This window comes from Purpureocillium takamizusanense, chromosome 1 (genome assembly GCF_022605165.1).
Source record: "Purpureocillium takamizusanense chromosome 1, complete sequence".
NCBI classification, from domain to species: domain Eukaryota; kingdom Fungi; phylum Ascomycota; class Sordariomycetes; order Hypocreales; family Ophiocordycipitaceae; genus Purpureocillium; species Purpureocillium takamizusanense.
In genome coordinates this window covers 4,881,679-4,900,253 of record NC_063068.1, presented here as the reverse complement: position 1 = coordinate 4,900,253, position 18,575 = coordinate 4,881,679, and the positions used below count along the sequence as shown (strand labels likewise).

The 18,575-nt window shown below is 59.5% G+C and overlaps 7 protein-coding genes across 7 annotated transcripts; 4 read left to right on the top strand and 3 right to left on the bottom strand.

Annotated features, from left to right (window-relative positions):
- The first annotated feature begins 109 nt into the window (after positions 1–109).
- Positions 110–1,721, top strand: JDV02_001499 (uncharacterized protein). Its single transcript, XM_047982437.1, has one exon. The coding sequence runs from the start codon at positions 355–357 to the stop codon at positions 1,156–1,158; it is 804 nt and encodes a 267-aa protein (XP_047838402.1). The 5' UTR covers positions 110–354; the 3' UTR covers positions 1,159–1,721.
- Positions 1,519–3,596, bottom strand: RPT1 (26S proteasome regulatory subunit 7). The gene is made up of 4 exons (XM_047982436.1): positions 3,378–3,596; positions 3,237–3,328; positions 3,064–3,178; positions 1,519–3,010 (listed from the first exon to the last, which is right to left on the bottom strand). Exons 1-4 carry the CDS (start codon positions 3,378–3,380, stop codon positions 1,898–1,900), a joined length of 1,323 nt encoding a protein of 440 aa, XP_047838401.1. The 5' UTR covers positions 3,381–3,596; the 3' UTR covers positions 1,519–1,897.
- Positions 3,597–3,694: 98 nt separating this feature from the next.
- On the top strand, positions 3,695–5,782 carry CCT4 (T-complex protein 1 subunit delta). Its single transcript, XM_047982435.1, has 4 exons — positions 3,695–3,935; positions 3,997–4,048; positions 4,112–4,767; positions 4,827–5,782. The coding sequence occupies exons 1-4, from the start codon at positions 3,885–3,887 to the stop codon at positions 5,667–5,669; spliced, it is 1,602 nt and encodes a 533-aa protein (XP_047838400.1). The 5' UTR covers positions 3,695–3,884; the 3' UTR covers positions 5,670–5,782.
- A 1,376-nt stretch (positions 5,783–7,158) lies between these two features.
- Positions 7,159–7,924, top strand: JDV02_001496 (uncharacterized protein; the record flags this gene model as incomplete). The annotated part of the gene is made up of 3 exons (XM_047982434.1): positions 7,159–7,224; positions 7,353–7,465; positions 7,576–7,924. 3 exons carry the CDS (start codon positions 7,159–7,161, stop codon positions 7,922–7,924), a joined length of 528 nt encoding a protein of 175 aa, XP_047838399.1.
- Positions 7,925–8,147: 223 nt separating this feature from the next.
- COX17_1 (Cytochrome c oxidase copper chaperone) lies at positions 8,148–9,004 on the bottom strand. The gene is made up of 3 exons (XM_047982433.1): positions 8,866–9,004; positions 8,674–8,741; positions 8,148–8,520 (listed from the first exon to the last, which is right to left on the bottom strand). The coding sequence occupies exons 1-3, from the start codon at positions 8,891–8,893 to the stop codon at positions 8,380–8,382; spliced, it is 237 nt and encodes a 78-aa protein (XP_047838398.1). The 5' UTR covers positions 8,894–9,004; the 3' UTR covers positions 8,148–8,379.
- Positions 9,005–11,764: 2,760 nt separating this feature from the next.
- Positions 11,765–13,520, top strand: JDV02_001494 (uncharacterized protein). The gene has a single exon (XM_047982432.1). The coding sequence runs from the start codon at positions 11,849–11,851 to the stop codon at positions 13,262–13,264; it is 1,416 nt and encodes a 471-aa protein (XP_047838397.1). The 5' UTR covers positions 11,765–11,848; the 3' UTR covers positions 13,265–13,520.
- Positions 13,492–17,091, bottom strand: JDV02_001493 (uncharacterized protein). Its single transcript, XM_047982431.1, has one exon. It carries the CDS (start codon positions 15,606–15,608, stop codon positions 14,013–14,015), a length of 1,596 nt encoding a protein of 531 aa, XP_047838396.1. The 5' UTR covers positions 15,609–17,091; the 3' UTR covers positions 13,492–14,012.
- Positions 17,092–18,575: the final 1,484 nt, after the last annotated feature.

Below are 18,575 nucleotides of genomic sequence, written 5' to 3'. Positions count from 1 at the left end.
GGCACCCTGGACTCCACTGCAGGTGGCCTTGGCGGGTCACCTGGCCGCCCCTACTTCGGACCAAACGAATGCCGTCCGACGTGTTTCTGATGGCATCTCTATCTGACCACCATGAACCTCTCTGTCTCATTCACCCACTCTCTCCTTCACCCAACCGCTCTGCAGCCACCGAAACGCATCTGCTCGGCGTTCTAGCACTTCGACATGCCGGTTTTCTGATTGCTGAGTGAGCGTCGATACGGGTTTGCCACGCACGACCTCCTCGTCGGCTGGACCGCGGCCCGAGGGGGAATTTCATACTACCTACCTACCCTGCGCTCGCTTTCGCCTCGCCCCCCGAGGGGCGGCATCACCATGCCATTTGTGGGCAGCCGCGACGATGACAGCCTCCACCTGAGCCACAAGCGGAGGCGGGAGGAAGGCGACGGCGGCATGTACCGACTCTACGACGCGGAAAAGCAAGCGCCCGACATCTACCTCCTGAACCATCCGGAGGAAGACTTGTCGCCACGCAAGATAATGCCTCTGGCGAAGCGGGCTAGGATATCCGCCGCCGACGAGGACGAGAACGAGGAGGAAGTGGTGCACTACCTACACGACCATTCGGCGGCCACAGTCCCGCTCGCTCACCGGCGGCGGCCCTCGCCACCACACAGAATACTACAAGATCAGCGTTCCCTTGGGAACAAGACGCCGTCCATACACTCGCAACAACAACAACAACTACTACTACTACCCGCACGGCTTGCCGCGACAGGCGGTGCTGCCCTGCTGTCGCCGTGCCACATATGCCACCGCCGGCCGACCAAAAAATCTGATCTGGACTCCTTCGCCGAGTGCCTGGGCTGCGGGGAGCGCACGTGCTTCGTGTGCATCCGCGAGTGCCCGGGGTGGAACGCGGGCGAGGAGGAGGAGGGGGCGGCCTCTGTACTCTCGGAGCAGGAAGTGCTATCTCGGTCCTTTCACATGGACGACGTCGACGACATGAACCGCGACGGCTCGGCGGAACCCGAACGACCAAGGGAGATCAGGGACGGCGGCAAGGGGTGGGACGCGTGCGGGCACCGCGCCGTGGTGTGCAGCCGCTGCTGCGTCGAGCGCGGACGCGAAGGCGAGGTGGTATGCCTGGGCTGCCTGTCAGGCATGCCGGGCGCCTAGATCCGCTCCATCAAGGGCACCATCGTCTACTTCCTGCACTACATAAGCATTTCTGCTTCTTCTGCTTCTTCTTCTTCTTCCTTCTATTTTTTTCCCTTATTACGACTCAAACGACAACATATACCACAATGGGAGGACACTCTCCCCGGCTTCTCATCCTCCTCCTTCCTCTAGGAGACGTCCAAGGGCCAAGACTAGCCGCATGAGCTTGGCTGCATGACATTCAGGCGCTGACCGTTTCCGTGTGTCCCATGGGAACCGCATTTAATGGAACCGTTTCTGGGGGCCGCGGAGTTGGGAAATGGGGGGGTTTTTAATCATAGGGACTGTCTTGGGGGTTCAGCATTTGCGATGTCAACTTTCTTTTTCTGCAGCATAGGCAAGGCAGTGTGGCACAGTCAAGTTGCCGCTGCTCAACAACCGCCAAACATGTGATGGGACAGCCATGCATTCGTCGGACAATCCAAGTTCCGATTCCAGGCCAGACATGAATCTCTGGTACTGATAGCCAACTGGACATTGCGTGTAGCACTTGGGTGATGTCATGTGTCCGTGAAACTGGGGTCTTCTGGCGACACCGTCAACGCCGGCTTCTATTTCCTCTACCATGGAAAGCTATGAGTGACGCGTCTGGAAGCCCACCCACCCCCATCTCGCTCCGCCTCGTAGTCATACACAGCGCGATAAGGTGGATTGCAATACAGGAGCAAAAAAGTACACGAGAAACCCTCCGCTGCCTTTAGTTGTATTGCATGTACGTGGCCGTCGAGTTGAACTTGAGGTTGCCCTTGATGACTTTGTCGACGGCGCTCAAGAAGTCCTTCTCAGAGGCCACCTTTCTCCGCGCCCGGATGGCGAACATGCCGGCCTCGGTGCACACGCTCCGCAGCTCGGCACCGGTCGCGTTCGGGCACAGGCGGGAGATGAGCTCCCACCGAATGTCCCGCTCAACCGACATGCTCTTTGCGTGGATGCGCAGAATATTGGCTCGTCCCTCGAGGTCGGGGAGAGAGAACTCGATCTTGCGGTCGATACGTCCCGGACGCATCAGGGCGGGATCCAGGGTGGAGGGTCTGTTGGTGGCAAACATGACCTTGATGTTGCCTCGGGCGTCGAAGCCATCAAGCTGCGTGATGAGCTCAAGCATGGTCCTCTGCACCTCGTTGTCGCCGCCAGCGCCGTCATCAAATCGAGCACCGCCAACAGCGTCGATTTCGTCGAAGAAGATGATGCATGCCTTCTTCGTCCGGGCCATCTCGAAGAGCTCGCGGACCATCCTAGCGCCCTCGCCGACGTACTTTTGCACCAGCTCGCTGCCGATGACACGGATGAAGGTGGCGTCGGTTCTGTTGGCGACCGCTCGGGCGCAGAGCGTCTTTCCGGTACCGGGAGGTCCGTAGAGAAGGGCGCCCTTGGGTGGGTCGATGCCGAGGTTGACGAATCGCTCGGGAGAGAGCAGAGGCATCTCGACGACTTCCCTCAGCTTCTCAACCTGCTCCTTGCAACCACCGACATCGCCATACGTGACATCGGGCTTCTCCTCCACGGTCATCATGGTGACGCTGGCGTCAATCTTGGGCGGCAAGGGCAGCATGATCTGATACTTGTTACGATCGACGCCGACACGCATGCCCTCTTCGATATCCGTGGGGCTGACGCGGTCGCCAAGCTGGACGACGAACTTTGCGATTTGCTTGACGTTGATAACGTATTTCTTCTTCGATTCGTCGCCCTTCTCGTCTTCGATTATCTTGGTACACCGCGCTACCTGAAAAGGCTGTTCTTCAGACATCCGTTGACGATCGGCGGCCACATCCCACAGATGCGGCGGTGCTAGACCGGTGTCGGATTCCTGTATTCACCATTAGACGGGATCTCGCCGCGCAGGAAGCGAGGCTGTCGCACCTTGACGCCAATCTTTTCGTCCACGCTCTGTTGCTTCTCCTTGATCTGCTTCTCCAGCTTCTTTATTGATGCACCGTACGGCGCCGCGCCGTAGGTCTTGAGGACCTGGATATCCCTGGGAGAACGTTAGCTGTAACGGTCCGCGGCTCGGCCGTGGAGTGATGTGCGCGTACTCATCTGTCAGAGGAGTAATCTTCTTCTCCTCTACCTCATCGTCGGCAAAGGTCTTCTGGTACTTTTCCCAGTTTTGACCGGTCGCGGAAGGCTGCTACGGTTAGCAGGCGATCGCCTGGCATGACCGCGAGGGAGCTCACCATGGTGAAGGCCGCGGACAGGGCACGCTGCCGTCGGCACTGGCTATGTGTCGAGAGGCGTCGAAGATGCGATATGAATAGGGCGTGGGAAATGAAAGAAGTCGAGCGGGATCGATTCGGACCAGTTGTGATGTGGATGAAGAGGTGCTGTGACACGCTTGTTGGAGGCAGTCGATGGAAGCATTCCGTAATCACAGTTGCCTTGAGCTTGACGCACGGACCACGCTGGCAGCGCTAAGCCTCGAGTAGGTGGTGCCTTTTAGTACTGCAAGTTGGAGGCGGTACGTACCCAGACAGCGGCAGCGCGCGTCGGAGGATGGATAATCCACTGCGGCGGCCAAAATTTCTGGAGGGTGCTGCGACACCAGCTTGAGTTAGGGCCACAAGGTGGGATACCTCATATCCAAAGGCTGCTAGGACCCTCGCGACCCCCCTCAACGTCCCTACACCAACGCGGCGCCTGCACCTCAACCCGAGCATCCCTGGACCAGAGAACACGGCGCCATCATGTCTGCAACCGCCACGGCCAGTGGCCAGTCTCAGAATGCCACCTTCAGGGTACGCCGACGCACAGGAGCCGCCGTTCAGAGCTGTCGAGTGCCCCGCTAACAGCTTGCAGGATAAGGAGAAGCCCATGGCCGTCCGCTCGTCCAACATTGTCGCCGCCCGAGGTTCGCCGGCCCCAGCCCCAGTCTACATGCCCTTGTTGTTCTCTAGCTGACACCTGTGTGAAGCTGTCGCCGATGCCATCCGGACGTCGCTCGGCCCGCGCGGCATGGACAAGATGATTCGCAGCGGCAAGGGCGAGACCATCATCACCAACGACGGTCACACCATGCTCAGGAGCATGTCGGTCATGCACCCTACGGCCAAGATGCTGGTCAACCTGGCTGGTGCGCAGGACGTCGAGGCCGGTGACGGCACCACGTCGGTCGTCGTCATCTGCGGCAGCTTGCTTGGCGCCGCCGACCGCCTGCTGTCCAAGGGCATCCACCCCTCAGTCATCTCCGAGGCCTTCCAAAGAGCCGCCGCCGCCGCCGTCGAGGTCCTGCACGACATGTCCCAGCCCATCACCCTCAACGACACGGCGTCTCTCCTGCAAGCCGCCAACACGTCCTTGTCCTCCAAGATTGTATCGCAGTACTCGAACCTCCTCGGCCCCATGGCTGTCAACTCCGTCACCAAGACCATCGATCTCAAGAGCGCCGAAAACGTCGACCTCAAGAACATTCGAATCATCAAGAAGGTTGGAGGAACCATTGAGGACAGTGAGCTGGTTGATGGCCTGGTCCTCAACCAGCCCGTGCTCAAGAATGCCGGCGGCCCCGTAAGGATGGAGAAGGCGCGCATTGGTCTGATTCAGTTCCAGCTGAGCCCGCCGAAGCCCGATGTAAGTGCTTGTTCCTTGCGCGACGTAGGGGGTTGAGTCTGTACTAACCTCTGGCGTAGATGGAAAACACCATCCAGGTCAACGATTATCGACAGATGGACAAGATCGTCAAGGAGGAGCGACTATACCTGTTGAACATGGCCAAGAAGATCAAGAAGGCCAAGTGCAACGTGCTGCTCATCCAGAAGTCGATTCTGCGCGATGCCGTCAACGACTTGTCCCTGCACTTCCTAGCCAAGCTGGGCATTCTCGCCATCAAGGACATTGAGCGGGACGAGGTTGAGTTCATCTGCAAGTCGACGGGGTGCAAGCCAATTGCCGACATCGACTCCTTCACCGAGGACAAACTTGGGTCTGCGGACCTGGTCGAGGAGGTGCAGTCGTCCGGCTCGCGCATGGTCAAGGTGACGGGCGCCAAGGCGACGGGCAAGACGGTCTCCGTGGTGGTACGGGGCGCCAACTCGCTCATCCTGGAAGAGGCGGAGCGCAGCTTGCACGACGCGCTTTGCGTGGTCCGCTGCCTGGTCAAGAAGAAGGCTCTGATTGCCGGCGGCGGCGCTGCCGAGATTGAGATTGCGGCTCAGCTGTCCAAGCAGGCGCGCAGCCTGACGGGCACCGAGGCCATCTGCTGGAAGGCGTTCGCGGACGCCATGGAGGTGATCCCGACGACGCTGGCGGAGAACGCGGGTTTGAACAGCATTAAGGTGGTGACAGACCTGAGGCACCGCCACGAGATGGGGGAGAAGAACGCGGGAGTCAGCATCAAGTCTGGTGGAGTCAACACCAATATCTCCAAGGAGAAGGTGCTGCAGCCGCTGTTGGTAAGCACGAGCGCGATTGAGCTGGCGGCAGAGACGGTCAAGATGATTTTGAGGATAGACGACATTGCCCTGACGAGGTAAAGGGGCGGCACGACGCGGGGGCACCCTGAAAGCAGGCGTGGATAGGCCATGTAAATCGATAGACTGTGCCACCAAGCTTCTGTAATAGTCTCTTGCTATGGATTGTGCGTGAGTTGCCTTGCTGAGCGGGCCTGTGACTGTGTGCTCTGGCCTGTAGATGGAGAGTGCCCGTTGTGCACCAGCCCAAGGTCAGTTATTGCAGACCGTTGGGGAGGGGGGCAAGCAAAAAGGGCCCCATGATCCACCGTTCCATGACAAGAAGCTGCGTCAGCGGCCCCTTCGACAAGTAGACATGGAATTTAAAAGCACACTTTGCTTGCCGCGCGTATGGAGGACATGCTTTGAGGGCAAATCAAGAGCGTGCAGTCGAGTCGTCAACGTCGAAGAAGTCATGGCCGGCCTCCCACACACACTACGTTAGGCCGTGTCGCGTGGGCAGGCGGGAGAGAGACTGAAGTTTTTACGAGATTCTCCGTGGCAGCATCCCATGGCATAGCATGGTCTGTGTTATTAAGCCCGTCGAAACCCGGGCGCGAGGGGGAGCCTGTCTTGCTGTATCTGCCTCCTATACACAATAGTAGTAGCTCAGGCATCTTTCTAGTCGGTAGGGAGGTAGCATATCTATCTAGTAGTAGCGAATGTCAAGTCCCATACCTTGACAATCTTGAAAACCTTGCATGGAGTGAATCGTCTGCTGCCAGTGGCGGTGAGCGCCCAACGCTGAACATCGGATGGATGGGGGAGCCCGAGCTTGAACGGCCATGAGTGCCCGCACGCAGATGCCGCAGGGCCTGCCTGGCAAACCGTTCCAGCCATCCACCCACTGATAGGTAGTGCCTCAGGTTACATGAGGTGGTAAGGTATAAGTGAACGGGCCCGCTGGCGCTGCGCAGACTGCCCGGCAGCCCTGAACAGCTGTCGCCAGCCGCCCCTCTCCCTGTCTGCCTTTCTAGCTTGCCAGCTGCCAGGGGGGCACAACGGTAGGCCGGTGAGTGGGCGGCGTCCCTCTATCGACAGTGGAAGCAGCTGCGCTCACTTGCCGCCACCCACGGAGCCTGGGGGGGAGAGAATCTGTTCCGCGCAACGCAGCCCCTGAGCGCCCTGCCCAAGGCACGCAGGAGTGACTGCGAGAGCTTCCACCTTTGCCAGCCCAGCCCGCACACCAGACCTCCCGCGAACACACACACCTCCCACCCCCCCCTCTCACTCCCCCTTCTTCTCGTCGCTTCAGCCCGTGGGACGCAGCCCGGACAACCTTGCACCTGCACACTCTGCAACGGCAGTCGAGCGTCCCTCGCAGCAGCTTGCACCGCCTACATCTTACACCCGCACGCTCCGTCCGCAGAACCTCGTCTTCTTTCCTCTCCCACCTACCTTACACGCACCTTCGCACTTGCCCGCCATCCATCCGGCTTTTGCCTTTCTTGCCACGGCTATCCCCAAAAAGGACTCCCATCTCCTGCTTCTCGTTTGCAAACCGCTCTGCATCATGACTTCCGCTTCGGCCACCAAGAACAACGCCAAGCGCGCTCGCGCCGAGGACGTGGACGTGGACGTGGAGAGCAATGCCATGGCGGAGACCCTTGCCCGCATCGCAAAGGCAAGCATCATCATCCGGCTCCGCGCCGATCGCCCCTTCTGCCCCCTCCTGACTGTGCTCTAACCGACTTTCCCGCTCTGCAGATGAAGGAGGAGAAGGCGGTCCACGAGCGCTCGATTCAGACCATTCGGATCATGAAACTGGACAAGTTCAAAAAGTCCCTTGCTTCTCGTCAGAGATACCACCTCCGCCAGAAGTAAGCGGCACCGTCCCGCCTTCTTTCGCCTCTTCTCGCGCGGCGGCGTTTCTTTGGCCCCCCCCGCGGGGCCCCCATCATCATCTGGTGTCTAACCTCCATCCCAACAGGAACAGGATCATCCGCATGCTCGGCTCGCGCGTCACCGGCGCCTCGCAAGGCCGCCAGAGCGTCGAAGAGCAAATGTTCGAACTGTGCAAGCTCTGGAGCCAGTCTGTTCGCACCGTCGAAGACGTCGTCATGACCGGCTACGACGGCCGCGACGATGAGATCGCAGCTCTGGCCGCATACGAGGCCCAGGACGTGGAGATGACAAATGCCACAGACGATGAGGCCGAGGACAACAGTGAGGATTCCCTGATGACGGATGTCGGCGACGAGTGGCCCGTCGACGCCTTCAACAACAACAACGATTACAACGCCGTCAACACCACGACCGATGTCGAAATGGTGATTTAATGGTAACGAAGAAAAGGTCTGGATTCTGACCAGTGGACCGTCGTGTTTCTTTTCCTTGGATGGGTGCTGGATTGGGGGATGAAAGCGACTGGAGAAGCAAAGGTTTGGTTTTCGGTTAAGACCTGATGATGCCATGATCAGTAGACGATAGCTCTTGATACCCCAAGTAGGCATCGGGCCCACGGGCCCATGCACGAAATGCATTTGAATCGAAGATTTGCTTTTGAGAAACATGTTTCCATCACCAAGGGCCATGGCCGCGAACACGAAAGCAGGGTAGAGAAGGGTATCCTGTATTGCTCCGTCCTTGGCGCCCGTCTATATCTTTGATAGCACAGAAATGTTGTACACAGCCCCTGCCCACTACTAGTAGGTGGGTGGCTGGATGCTTCGACTCCCCCCCTTCCGCCCCCGCGCGTAGCTCCCCCATCGCTTTCCCTATTCGCATCGTCGCTTCATACTTTGAAGCCGTAGCCGAGCATGCACGTCTTGTACTGGTCGACGAGGGACTTGCAGTCGGCGGCGGGGTCCTTGGCGTTGGAGAAGAGCATGCACTCGTCGCGCCTCGACTTTTCGTCCTTGCACACGCAGCACGGCTGTCGTCGTCGTCGTCGTCGTCGTCAGCAGCGAGACACACAAACACACACACACACACACACACACAGCGAAACGAGGCGAGGGAAGGAATCGTGGTGCGGGTTTCGATTCCGGTTCGGTTCGGTTCGGCCCGCGCGCGCACACTCACTCACCTTGGGCTTGGAGGAGGCGGAAGAAGCGTCGGTCGCGGCGGCTGCCGGAGCTCCGGCGGCGGGAGTGGCTGCTGGAAGGGAAAAAAAAAGGCCGATTCGGTCAGACTCTCTATGTTGTTTTTGTTCTCTGCGGAGATGACAAAGACGGGGGAATTTGGGGGGAAGGGACGGGCGGGTGCGTGTCAAACGTACGAAGCGTGGCGGCGGTTCGGGCGTCCATGGCGGAATCTGCTGTGTCGGGGCAGAGAGGACAGCGGGATAAAAAAAAGACGAAATGAGGATGGGGATGCGAAGTTGGCGATGGGAGGCCAGTCGGTCGGTCGTCTCGGATGATGTCGTCGCTCTCTCTCTGTCTGTCTTTTTTTGTGGGGGGGGGTCTTTGCCAGGCTGGGCGATGGCGACGTCGCTGATTGGGGATGCATTTCTAAGCCGGGGCGCGGGCCCAATCACGCGACAGCCGCGGCTTTGCTTTCAACAGCCAGCAACCGGGGGAAACGTGTCTCTCTGCGTTTTTTATTTCTTCTCCAAGTTGTCCGCGTGCGCGATTCGCTTCTAACTGTAGACAATTCGACGTAGTTTCTGATAATCGAATGCCCGCGCAGAATGCCCTCATCCTCTTGCCGCGGGCTGGAACCAACCCCCCCCCCCCCTGCCATGCTTTGCTCCCGCGACGTCACGATACATATTCTACCAAGTACGTACGCATAGCGTCTCAGCGTGATTCGCACCCTCGCACCACCCCTTGGTCCGATAGTCTCGGCCCCATAGTTATACCTCCGGGCCCAAGCCCCGATGAAGCGTCCCAGCAGCAATCGGCCGGCGCGGCAGGGGTCTTCTGCGCACTGATCCCCCCCGGCCCTGCCGCCCGGGGCGGGTCCCCATGGATCGACTCCACCCCGTCGCCGCAGCCCCCCATCCCCCTCCGGAGTCCGGACAATGATACCCCATAGTTATTCCTCATCCCCATTTTGCAAGTCCGGGTCTCTACTCGGAGGGCTTGGAAGAATCGGCGCCGTGTGGCCGCTCCTACGCGGATATGAAAAGCTGGGGTCGACACGGTTGCAAAGCTGTGGGCGGGCAAAAACGCGTTGGTTCTCACGGTATTGCCCGTGGTTATAATAAAGTGTCTGAGGGGAACACGCCTGCTTGATCGTAAGTTGAATCAGGGAGAAGTCGAGAGCTTAATAAAACCTTTGATTGCCACTGCGCTCATCTTTGAGTGTCTGGATGTTTGGATTACACAATGTTTTACACTTGAGCAGCTTCGCGCCCTTTCGGGGGTGGATCCAGAGTTCAAACCCGTCAGGCTCGGACAGGAGTAGGACAAGGGGGGGGGCAAGAGGTTGTCAACATGTAGTCCACTTGCTTGCAACATTTGGGCGACCCCAAAAGATGTGATCTGATTGGATCTGGACTCTCTTCCATTTTGGCGCCGCGCCTAACATGAACCGACTCCGGACGTGAATATACAGTCTTGAATGCGGGGATCACGATGATGAGAAGCGCGGCACAGTAGAGTGTTGCGACTCGACGCCACTCATCGTCGTCAGTTTTACAGCTATCCCTCCAACCCCTGCGGATTTGTTGTCCAGCACAAGCCGTCGGTCTGTCTGTCTGTCTGTCTGTCTGTCTGTCTGTCTGTGTTGGCGTTGAGTCAATGGGCGGCCGGGGCAGCCACGCGGCCCCTCCCCCTTCTCTCCCCCTCCACACAAGTGGTGGGTGTCGTCAGCAATCAACTGCCTTTGTCTTTGCCTCGTTTTTGTTTTCTTTGGTAGGGCTGAGCTGGGCTGCTTGATTCGAGAAAACGATCCCCCAGTGTGGGTGGCGTCGCCAAAATTGATGTACACATGTTGCGAATGTCTGCCGTATGCACTGTACATGCTTTCCACGCTGTTCAACGTCAGCCGGCCAAGTATCACCAACAGCCCGCCCGCCAATACATGCCGGTTCCACGGTGCACCATTGTTCGTACGCCGCCACGACTTCTCGCACCGTGGAATACGTACGCACGTAGCGAGCGGTAATGAGACTCCTCCAGCGAGTCTGCGCGAGAAACAAGAAGGGCAAGAAAAAAAAAATCCCGATTCGCCGCCGTACTGTAACTGATGAGTGAGATGGATGACACGGACGCAAACGCCTTGCAGGCCAGTCGCCTCACCCGGGCCAAGCTTGCGCGTCCTCCTTGCCCGACTCTCCTTGTTCTTCGCCCCCGCCAGCTCCGACGACACGGTTTTATTCGGCCACGGGCACGTCTCCGAAGTGACCGACTAACCGAGTGGCCGACTGACCATGTCCTATAACCCGAAATCACCGAGTATTTTTTTTTATTTCTCCCGGACGGAGAGTTTCAATTCTTTTTTGCCAGGGCGGAAAGGTGGCGGGCGGACGGGGGGTTCGAGGGGGTGGAGGCGAATCGTGGTTCGAGGGCCGCGCGGCGATGGCCTTTGCCTGGCGCCGTCACCGTCCACCGTCCACCGTCGCCCGCCGCACCCGCAGGCCAAGCCAAGCCCACCCCCTCTTCTTTCGGAGTCACGGTCGCATCACGCTGCCCGTTGCCTACCTTATGCCTATGAATGTGTGTGCGTGCGTATGCCGCAATCTCTCCGTCAGAGGGATAGACGTCTAGATGGTTCCATCGAGTACAGCACTGTACTGTACTCACATACACTACTACTAACAGTACGCGTGTGTGCTGCCGCCAACTAACTACCTTGGTCGCCCTCTGGCGTCTCGAACCCGGGCTTGCGCCAGGCCGGCCCCGAGGATTGCGCATGGGGGAGCGTTGCCTTGCGTTGCCTTGTGTTGCCTGGGTGCGAACAAACGACTTGCGCGTCCCTGGCATTTGCCTGATGCTGCTGCGCAAGCCAGCCCCATGATGGGTGGTGTATCACAGGTGAGGCGTCGTCGATGGGTGCCTTCTTCACCATGAGGTATGGCCAAGCAAGCAAGCAAGCAAGCACACTCTTGATAGATATAAAACCACCATCCTCCCTCTCGCAGCAGACCTACCCATCTCACCTGCTCCATCCAAGCTTCCCTCTTCTTCTCCCACACCGTGCATAATCTTGTTGTATACCACACAAGATCCAACCCAACCATACAAAGTATATATATATATATATAATACTCTACGCATACACTTACACGCCTCGCCTCACCCGGCTTCCCTCCCAACATGGCCTCCCAAGACCACCAGAACCGGGTCAACGTGCCCTTCTGGGACTTCTTCCAGTCCCCCGACCCGAACCGTACCGCCGGCGCTCCCGGCCAGGGCGTCGACCATCACCACCTCGACGGCAACAACAACCCACCCCCAACGACGTTCCCGCCCTTCATGACCGGCTTCGGCTTCCCCTGGGGCGGCGGCGGCGGCGGCGGGTCAGGCCCTCACCATGGGCGTCACGGGCTGGGCCCCCATCCTTCTCACTACTATCCTGGTCCTCCTCCTCCCCCAGGCGCGGGCTGGGACAGCGACTGGGACTTTGAATGGGGCCACCCCTGGTCCCATGACGACAACGACGACGACGACGACGAGGGCCACCACGGGCATTGGGGCCGCCGTGGAGGGCATCATCACCACCTCCACGGCGGTGGGCGCGGACACCGCGCTCGCGGACGTCGGCAAGGGGCCAACGCTGAAGACGCCCAGCAGCAGCAGGATGGTCCCGCCGCCGCCGCCCCTGTCGTTGACACCACCGACGAGAAAGCCGCCGTCTCCCCCGACACAATGGACCACGACTTCCCCGACCCCGCCGAGGTCACGCCCGACGAGGACGAGGCAGCCTCGCCGCCTCCCTACGGAGGACCGGACGGCAACAACAACAGCCGCGGACCGCCCCACGGCCATCACGGCCACCACCACCACCACCACGGCCGAGGTCGCGGACGCTGCCATCGTCGTGGCGGCGGCGGCGGCGGCGGCGGCGGCATGGGACGCGGAGGCTGGGGCCGCGACCCCCGGGCCTGGGGATGCCCTCGCCGCGGCGGCTGGGGGCGTCACGGCGGCCACGGTCCCGCGCCGTTTGACTTCCAGGGCATGATGCGCGGCGTCATGGGCCACCCGTTCTTCCAGAACATGCGCGAGCAGGCCCAGCGCTACGCCGGTGCCTACGGCAACAGCAACACCAACATCAACGCCGACGACGACGACGGCAACACCTTCACGCCCCCCGTCGACGTCTTCAACACGCAGGCCGCCTACGTCGTGCACGTGGCCCTCCCCGGCGCCCGCAAGGACGACGTCGGCGTCACCTGGAACCCCGACCGCGGCACCCTCGACGTCGCCGGCGTCGTCCACCGCCCCGGCGACGAGCTCTTCCTCCAGACCCTCGCCTCGGCCGAGCGCCGCGTCGGCCTCTTTGAGCGCAGCATCGCCCTGCCCCCCCCGCTCGGTACCACCACCGCCGCCAACTCCAACAACAACAACAACAACCATAACAACAGCAACGGCTCGGGCCTGCGCGCGGGCGGGGACGATACCGCCGTCGACGCCGCCAACATCGCCGCCCGCTTCGACGACGGCCTGCTCGTCGTCGTCGTCCCCAAGGTGGAGAGGGAGTGGACCGAGATTCGCAAGGTCGACATCGAGTAGGGGGATGGACAAGGGGCCGCATGTCTTGTATGCCCTGTATGATACACCATAAAACACATCAAGTACACCAAAGGCGAGGGAACACCTTGAGTAGATAGTTGAACTGCACTCCTTGTTTGGGAAACATGCATTTCGTCCCCTCTTTACATGAACCAAAGGGTCAAAGGAAGAAAAAAGAAACCAAAACCAAAACCACGCCCAGACACACATGATTGATAGATACTTTGGTCAGAATACAGAATACATTAATATGCTGGAATATGCCGAGCCGCTACACGCACCGTGACATTATCGAATGTGCTAGAGTCTTGGGATGTCTCCCGTCCCGGCTCCTGACCTGGACCCCTCAACGACGCTGAAGCCACCACAATACCTAATGTTCAAAACATTACCACGCGTGATGCCATCACGGGCCCCGCGTCTGTACAGAAGAAGCCAACACAACTGCGCCGCCGCCCTAAACCTATGCTATGGGTATATGCTAGAATGTTAGATCAAGTATGCCTCATCGGCTGCGTCCTTCTCGCTTGGCCGAATAACCCGACGCGTGCCATGCCCAGGATGAATGCAAAACAAAGGAGCTGTAACAAACACAACGAGGTCAGCCTCTGACGGGCCGGGCGCCTCCAAAGAGCAATGACGTCCTGATCCCCAGCCTGGACAAACTCCCAACATGTCGACATTAGTCATGACCGCGTCTGATCCGTCGCCGCCGCCCACCTCTCCATGCAGCGTGCTCGTGCGACCCTCACTTCACCAGCTCGCTCGTTACCTCCTCTCGCACGTGGCGGCACCATTTGAGTATGGCATCCTCGAACTCCTGCCACACGTGCGGCCCGCTGTTCTGCGCCACTCCGAGCGCATCCACCTTGAGCATCACCTCAAAGCGCAGCTCTGCAGCCTTGACCCAGTACCGTAGGTTGTCGGCGCACCGATAAGGCTTTTGCGTGTCCATGTGGAATGTCGGAATCGCGCCAAACCGCCTCCTAGACTTCTTGACGACAGCGTTGTGCAGCTTGACCAGGCGGAGTCCGTTTTGCATCTCCTTGAGGAACGGCGTCGGCGCCTCTGCCGCTTCGGCGACAGGCGTCCACTCCGGGAGCGGATCCGACTCTGTGTCCATGGACAGGAGAAACGCTCTTTCCCTCTCCAGGCCCTGGCCATGCCAGTCACCGCTCAACCATGTCCACCCGGCTTGCTCCGCCTTCTCCGCCGCCTCAATCGCCTCCTCTTTTCGCAGGATACCAAAGACGCTCTCGATCCAGCCACGCATGATCTTGATCTCGTCGTCCTTCATCCCGCCTTTGAAGTTGCGCGTTGCCATTTGCTTCAGCGTTTCCATCACTGCAAGCAGATCGGCGCGAACCTGCTTCTCCGGCTTGATGGAGTCGAGCCGATCGGGAAGCTCGTGCGCCGTGTAGTACATCTTGGCGGCCCGAATGGCGAGGGTGACGACGTCGAGAATGTGCATGCCCTGCAGTTCATACCAGCCTTGCGTGTTGGCCGTGGGCATGTTTGGGTACTCGGGCGACTGGGATCCCTCGTCGAAAACGCCAGCTTTGCGCTCGTCTACCTCCTTGAGTGACTTGGCCGCGTCCTGCAAACTGCTTTCCAAATCCGCCTTCAGTTCCACTATCGTGGGCGGTTTGGGTACGTGCGGAGACCTGTGGTGGTAGGTGCTGACGGTTGGCGGGAGCATGCCGGGGTCTGATTCGGCAAAGCTATCCTCGAAATAGTCGTCGTCCATCTCCTCGAGCGGAGACACAACGTGACCGGTTACTTCTCTGTCACCTCCACCAAGGTCCGGGCTGCCGCCCATGGAGGAGTATGACGAGTCCGCATCGGTCGTCACAACGGCAGGGGTGGTGCCACCCAGTCCCTCCAAGGCGGACATGTCCAAGGTCGCGCGCTGATTCTGCTTCTTGCGAGCCAATTGTCCACCCTTGCCATCCAAGAGGCCGGTTCTAGCAAAGTAATACTGTAGATGCGCGATGCTGCCGAGGTTCATGACGCTCTCCCGTGACCTGGCGCTCGCTGCAAAGTATGTTGCCTGCGGGCGCACGTAGCCTCGGCGACGTGGCCTGCGGTCACCGCTGTTTGCCGTCTGTGCGGAGAGGTTGGACACGTCTGAGTGTCGCGAGTGGAACGACGCAGAAGAGTTCCGCGAGGTCAGCCCGCTGCCAAGGGAATCGCGAGAGCCGACATCTGTTTGAGACCCGTGAGATGCGGAGGAGGCGGTCGAAACGCATCGCGAAAGATCAGGGCAGGCACCAATGGCTAGCGTCGGCGAGGTCTCTGGTGATGCCGCGCGGCAGACTTGCTGCTCGTTCGCCGTGCTTGTCATTGCGAGGGCCCCCGAGGGAGAGGTTGTGAGGCCAGGTCGACCAGTCAATCGTATGCGACGGTTCGGGGTGGAGGTCTCGCGTGAATAGACAGGCGGGTATGCTCTCGACGCAGCAGTTGACGAATACCGATGCTCGCTGGCAAGACTCCGGGTCCGGCGGCGGTGATGTGCTGAATATGAAAGAGCGGATGGAAGGGAAAGAGCTGCAAAGCAGTCCAAGAAGAAGCAGCAGACGAGCTGTGATTGGTATCGAACAACGGTAGCTGAAGTGTTCTACGCGCAGCCGGTCGAAAGGATCGTCGTGCTCGCAGAATGCGGAGGCGAGAAATGATGGGCCGGCCGGCGATGCGCCGTCGCTGGGTGAGGGAAGATGCGCGGTTTGGAAAGTGACAGATGATCCGAGGCAGGACGGGTACAGAGACGTTCGCGGCAAGTGGTGGAATCTTGCAGGTGACCGATGACCTTAGCTTATCCGTATGGGGGAAGCAGGGGTTCCGTAGTGCTGCAACGTTTGGTTGGTGGGCGCGCGGCGAGGATTCGAAATTGCGTCCGTCTCGCGTGCCGGCGGAAAGGTGGGAACGGGGGCAAGTTGAAAGGAGATCGTGAAACGGCCACCCAGCCGGCTGTGATCTGCTGGGTGTTGAAGCGGGTCGTGATGGACGGCCAGCCTCGCGGTACGAGCCAAGTAGCTGGTGCGTCGCGTCTGGGAACGGGGGGGCGTTTATAGAGGATCGCTATGCAGAGATCAAAGTACGCGTGCTCGTATGCCGATACTGAGAGGGCGCAGTCGTGAGGAGCGGTCAGCAGCAATGAACGATGGCGAATGCTGAGATGATGGGGCGTGACGCGACGGTGCTGTGCCGACTGAGCCAGTGAAGCGCTTGTCGATGCGCCCGGTGATGCCCCTTTTACAAAGGCGACGGACGGGCTGCGGCGTGCGTTTTGTGGGCAACAGGAAGGCGGATCGCCCTTTCCACGCCAAAAGGAGCAGGCGATTGGAAAGCAGAGTCGGCAGGCACGGCGGGCAGTCCGTATAATAAGATAGACCGCTTCTTAATCGGAAGGTGTGTGTTTGCTCACTGACGATGCGCTCTTGCCTCACGAGTGCAGTTGAAACCGGGGCAAGTAAAGGCAGGAGCGGCCGATGCGGGTTGCTGTGGTGCCCGTTTCGTCTTTATACATACCTTGCCTCTTGCTGTATAACTGCCCCAGCTGCTCAGATGGTCGGTCAGCTTTCTACGGGAGCCGCTCCTCCACCCTGGATTCCTTGACGACAAAGCAATCGCGTCAGCAGACCCTCGTCCCGCGGCATATACAAGTAAAGTGAGTGAGTGGGATCGTAATGCAGTCGGTCGGTCGTCGGTGTCGGTGTCATATCCCAGGGCAACGCTATGGGGCCCAGCAACGCCGCGCTCCTCGGCACTCATCTCCTCATCTCCTCCGCCACCACCCGGGACCTGGAGCGCCGGCTGGAATGTGTCTCGCGACCTCACCACGCATCAGGGGCGGCCACGTTGGTTCCCACGACGGAGCGGCGGCGATTCAAAGACATTTTATACAGCCTTCGCAGTCACATGGAAGCAAGGTCGGAGGCGTAGTGCATGGTCATGGTACTTGTTGGTGGCTCCAGCCTCCAAGGACAAGGCTCCGTGTCCATGTAGGTCTGTTGCACTTGTCTGGTGCTGGTGGGCATGATTTCTCCTGACGCCCCTCCAGACTTTTAACCTCTCAAAGCACGAGGTATGTTGTCCAGCATGAAACAAAAGCCCGATCGATTGACTTGCGCAAGTGGTGATACTGGATCGGTGCGCTGCCCAACGGCAGGCAGGCAGCTCCAAGGCAGGCAGATGGTTCCGGGCCAGGACGACGTTTATCCGCCATATCCACGAGGAGGCGTCATGCACATTCCATCAAGGCTGCAGTCGACATCAAGCGGGACTAGAGGTTCATTGCCCCGACAATGTTCAAAAGGCCTGGAGCCAACCGGGACGTGCTCGTGGCGAGCAGTGAGACACCGCCGCGGATGACAAAAGGTACTGGGCGGAAGTGTAATTTCGCGCAACAGAATGGCGCCCCGAGGGGCGTGCAGGCTTTCGCTTGATGCCCAAGAAGAAGGAATACCTATACAGGCTGCCTCCAGGCCAGGAGCCGCACGGGGCATCGGCGGCCTTTGCAGGCTTGGCTGGGGCACTCAGTAAGGGCCCCAAAAAAGGGGCGGCTTGTTTCGCCCTACCTGCACGGCAAAAGCGAGCTTCCAGAAAAAATCGTGGTCCCGCGCAGGGTATCACTGGCGCAATTAGGTTGACTGGGGAGAACGAATTACAGGCTCGTTAGCCCCCTGTCCGGACCCCGAGCGGGAAAGGTGGGTAATCCCCGGCGGGACCCAAACGACGGAGCGCGAGCTTCCCTGATGCAGGGCGCCCAGGTTCGACCAGAGACTGCGACGGCGGCGGATGCGTGAGTGTGAGCACGCATGTTCCTATCAAGCTGCGAAGGAGGAGCGAATGGTGAGGGCGCAATCCAACCAGACAGACGACCTGGGCTGGGTAGTCGGTGACGCGACGGACTAATGCGAGACGTACAATTTACGGATGATGCATGCACACTGGTTTTGCTGGACGCGACTCGCTTGACGCGAAAGCCAAGGGACAGGCGGCGCCAATAGCGTTGGTCGCTGGCCGAGTTGTCTCGCAAAGTGCTTCTGGCACGAGACGGAGCGAAGCGGGATGGTCTCGGTCCAGAGGCCACTACGAACGTACGTACGTACTGCTTCGCGAGGAGTGACATGTTTGTAAAGTACGTACTGTTTTCTGTTCTGTTCTGCATGGCTCGATCAGACCCGAGGGCGGCGATGCAAAATCCCTATACCTACGTAGTGACCCGATGGCTGGCGTTTCAAAGACAAGTTTGGGTTTGTGTGGGGATCGGAGGCATTATCGTGAGTCTGCTACGTGGGAGGAGGAGCGC

Bases quoted from the DNA above. Each gene is read 5' to 3' on its own strand.
- JDV02_001494 (XM_047982432.1), top strand. From the start codon at position 11,849: ATGGCCTCCCAAGACCACCAGAACCGGGTCAACGTGCCCTTCTGGGAC.
- CCT4 (XM_047982435.1), top strand. From the start codon at position 3,885: ATGTCTGCAACCGCCACGGCCAGTGGCCAGTCTCAGAATGCCACCTTC. The intron at 4,049-4,111 runs GTTCGCCGGCCC...ACCTGTGTGAAG, and splicing joins CAACATTGTCGCCGCCCGAG to CTGTCGCCGATGCCATCCGG. The intron at 4,768-4,826 runs GTAAGTGCTTGT...CCTCTGGCGTAG, and splicing joins TGAGCCCGCCGAAGCCCGAT to ATGGAAAACACCATCCAGGT.
- COX17_1 (XM_047982433.1), bottom strand. From the start codon at position 8,893: ATGGACGCCCGAACCGCCGCCACGCTTC. The intron at 8,742-8,865 runs GTACGTTTGACA...CCCTTCCAGCAG, and splicing joins CCGAACCGCCGCCACGCTTC to CCACTCCCGCCGCCGGAGCT. The intron at 8,521-8,673 runs GTGAGTGAGTGT...CGACGACGACAG, and splicing joins CCGCCTCCTCCAAGCCCAAG to CCGTGCTGCGTGTGCAAGGA.
- JDV02_001499 (XM_047982437.1), top strand. From the start codon at position 355: ATGCCATTTGTGGGCAGCCGCGACGATGACAGCCTCCACCTGAGCCAC.
- RPT1 (XM_047982436.1), bottom strand. The intron at 3,179-3,236 runs GTACGCGCACAT...ACGTTCTCCCAG, and splicing joins ATTACTCCTCTGACAGATGA to GGATATCCAGGTCCTCAAGA. The intron at 3,011-3,063 runs GTGCGACAGCCT...TGGTGAATACAG, and splicing joins ACGAAAAGATTGGCGTCAAG to GAATCCGACACCGGTCTAGC.
- JDV02_001493 (XM_047982431.1), bottom strand. From the start codon at position 15,608: ATGACAAGCACGGCGAACGAGCAGCAAGTCTGCCGCGCGGCATCACCA.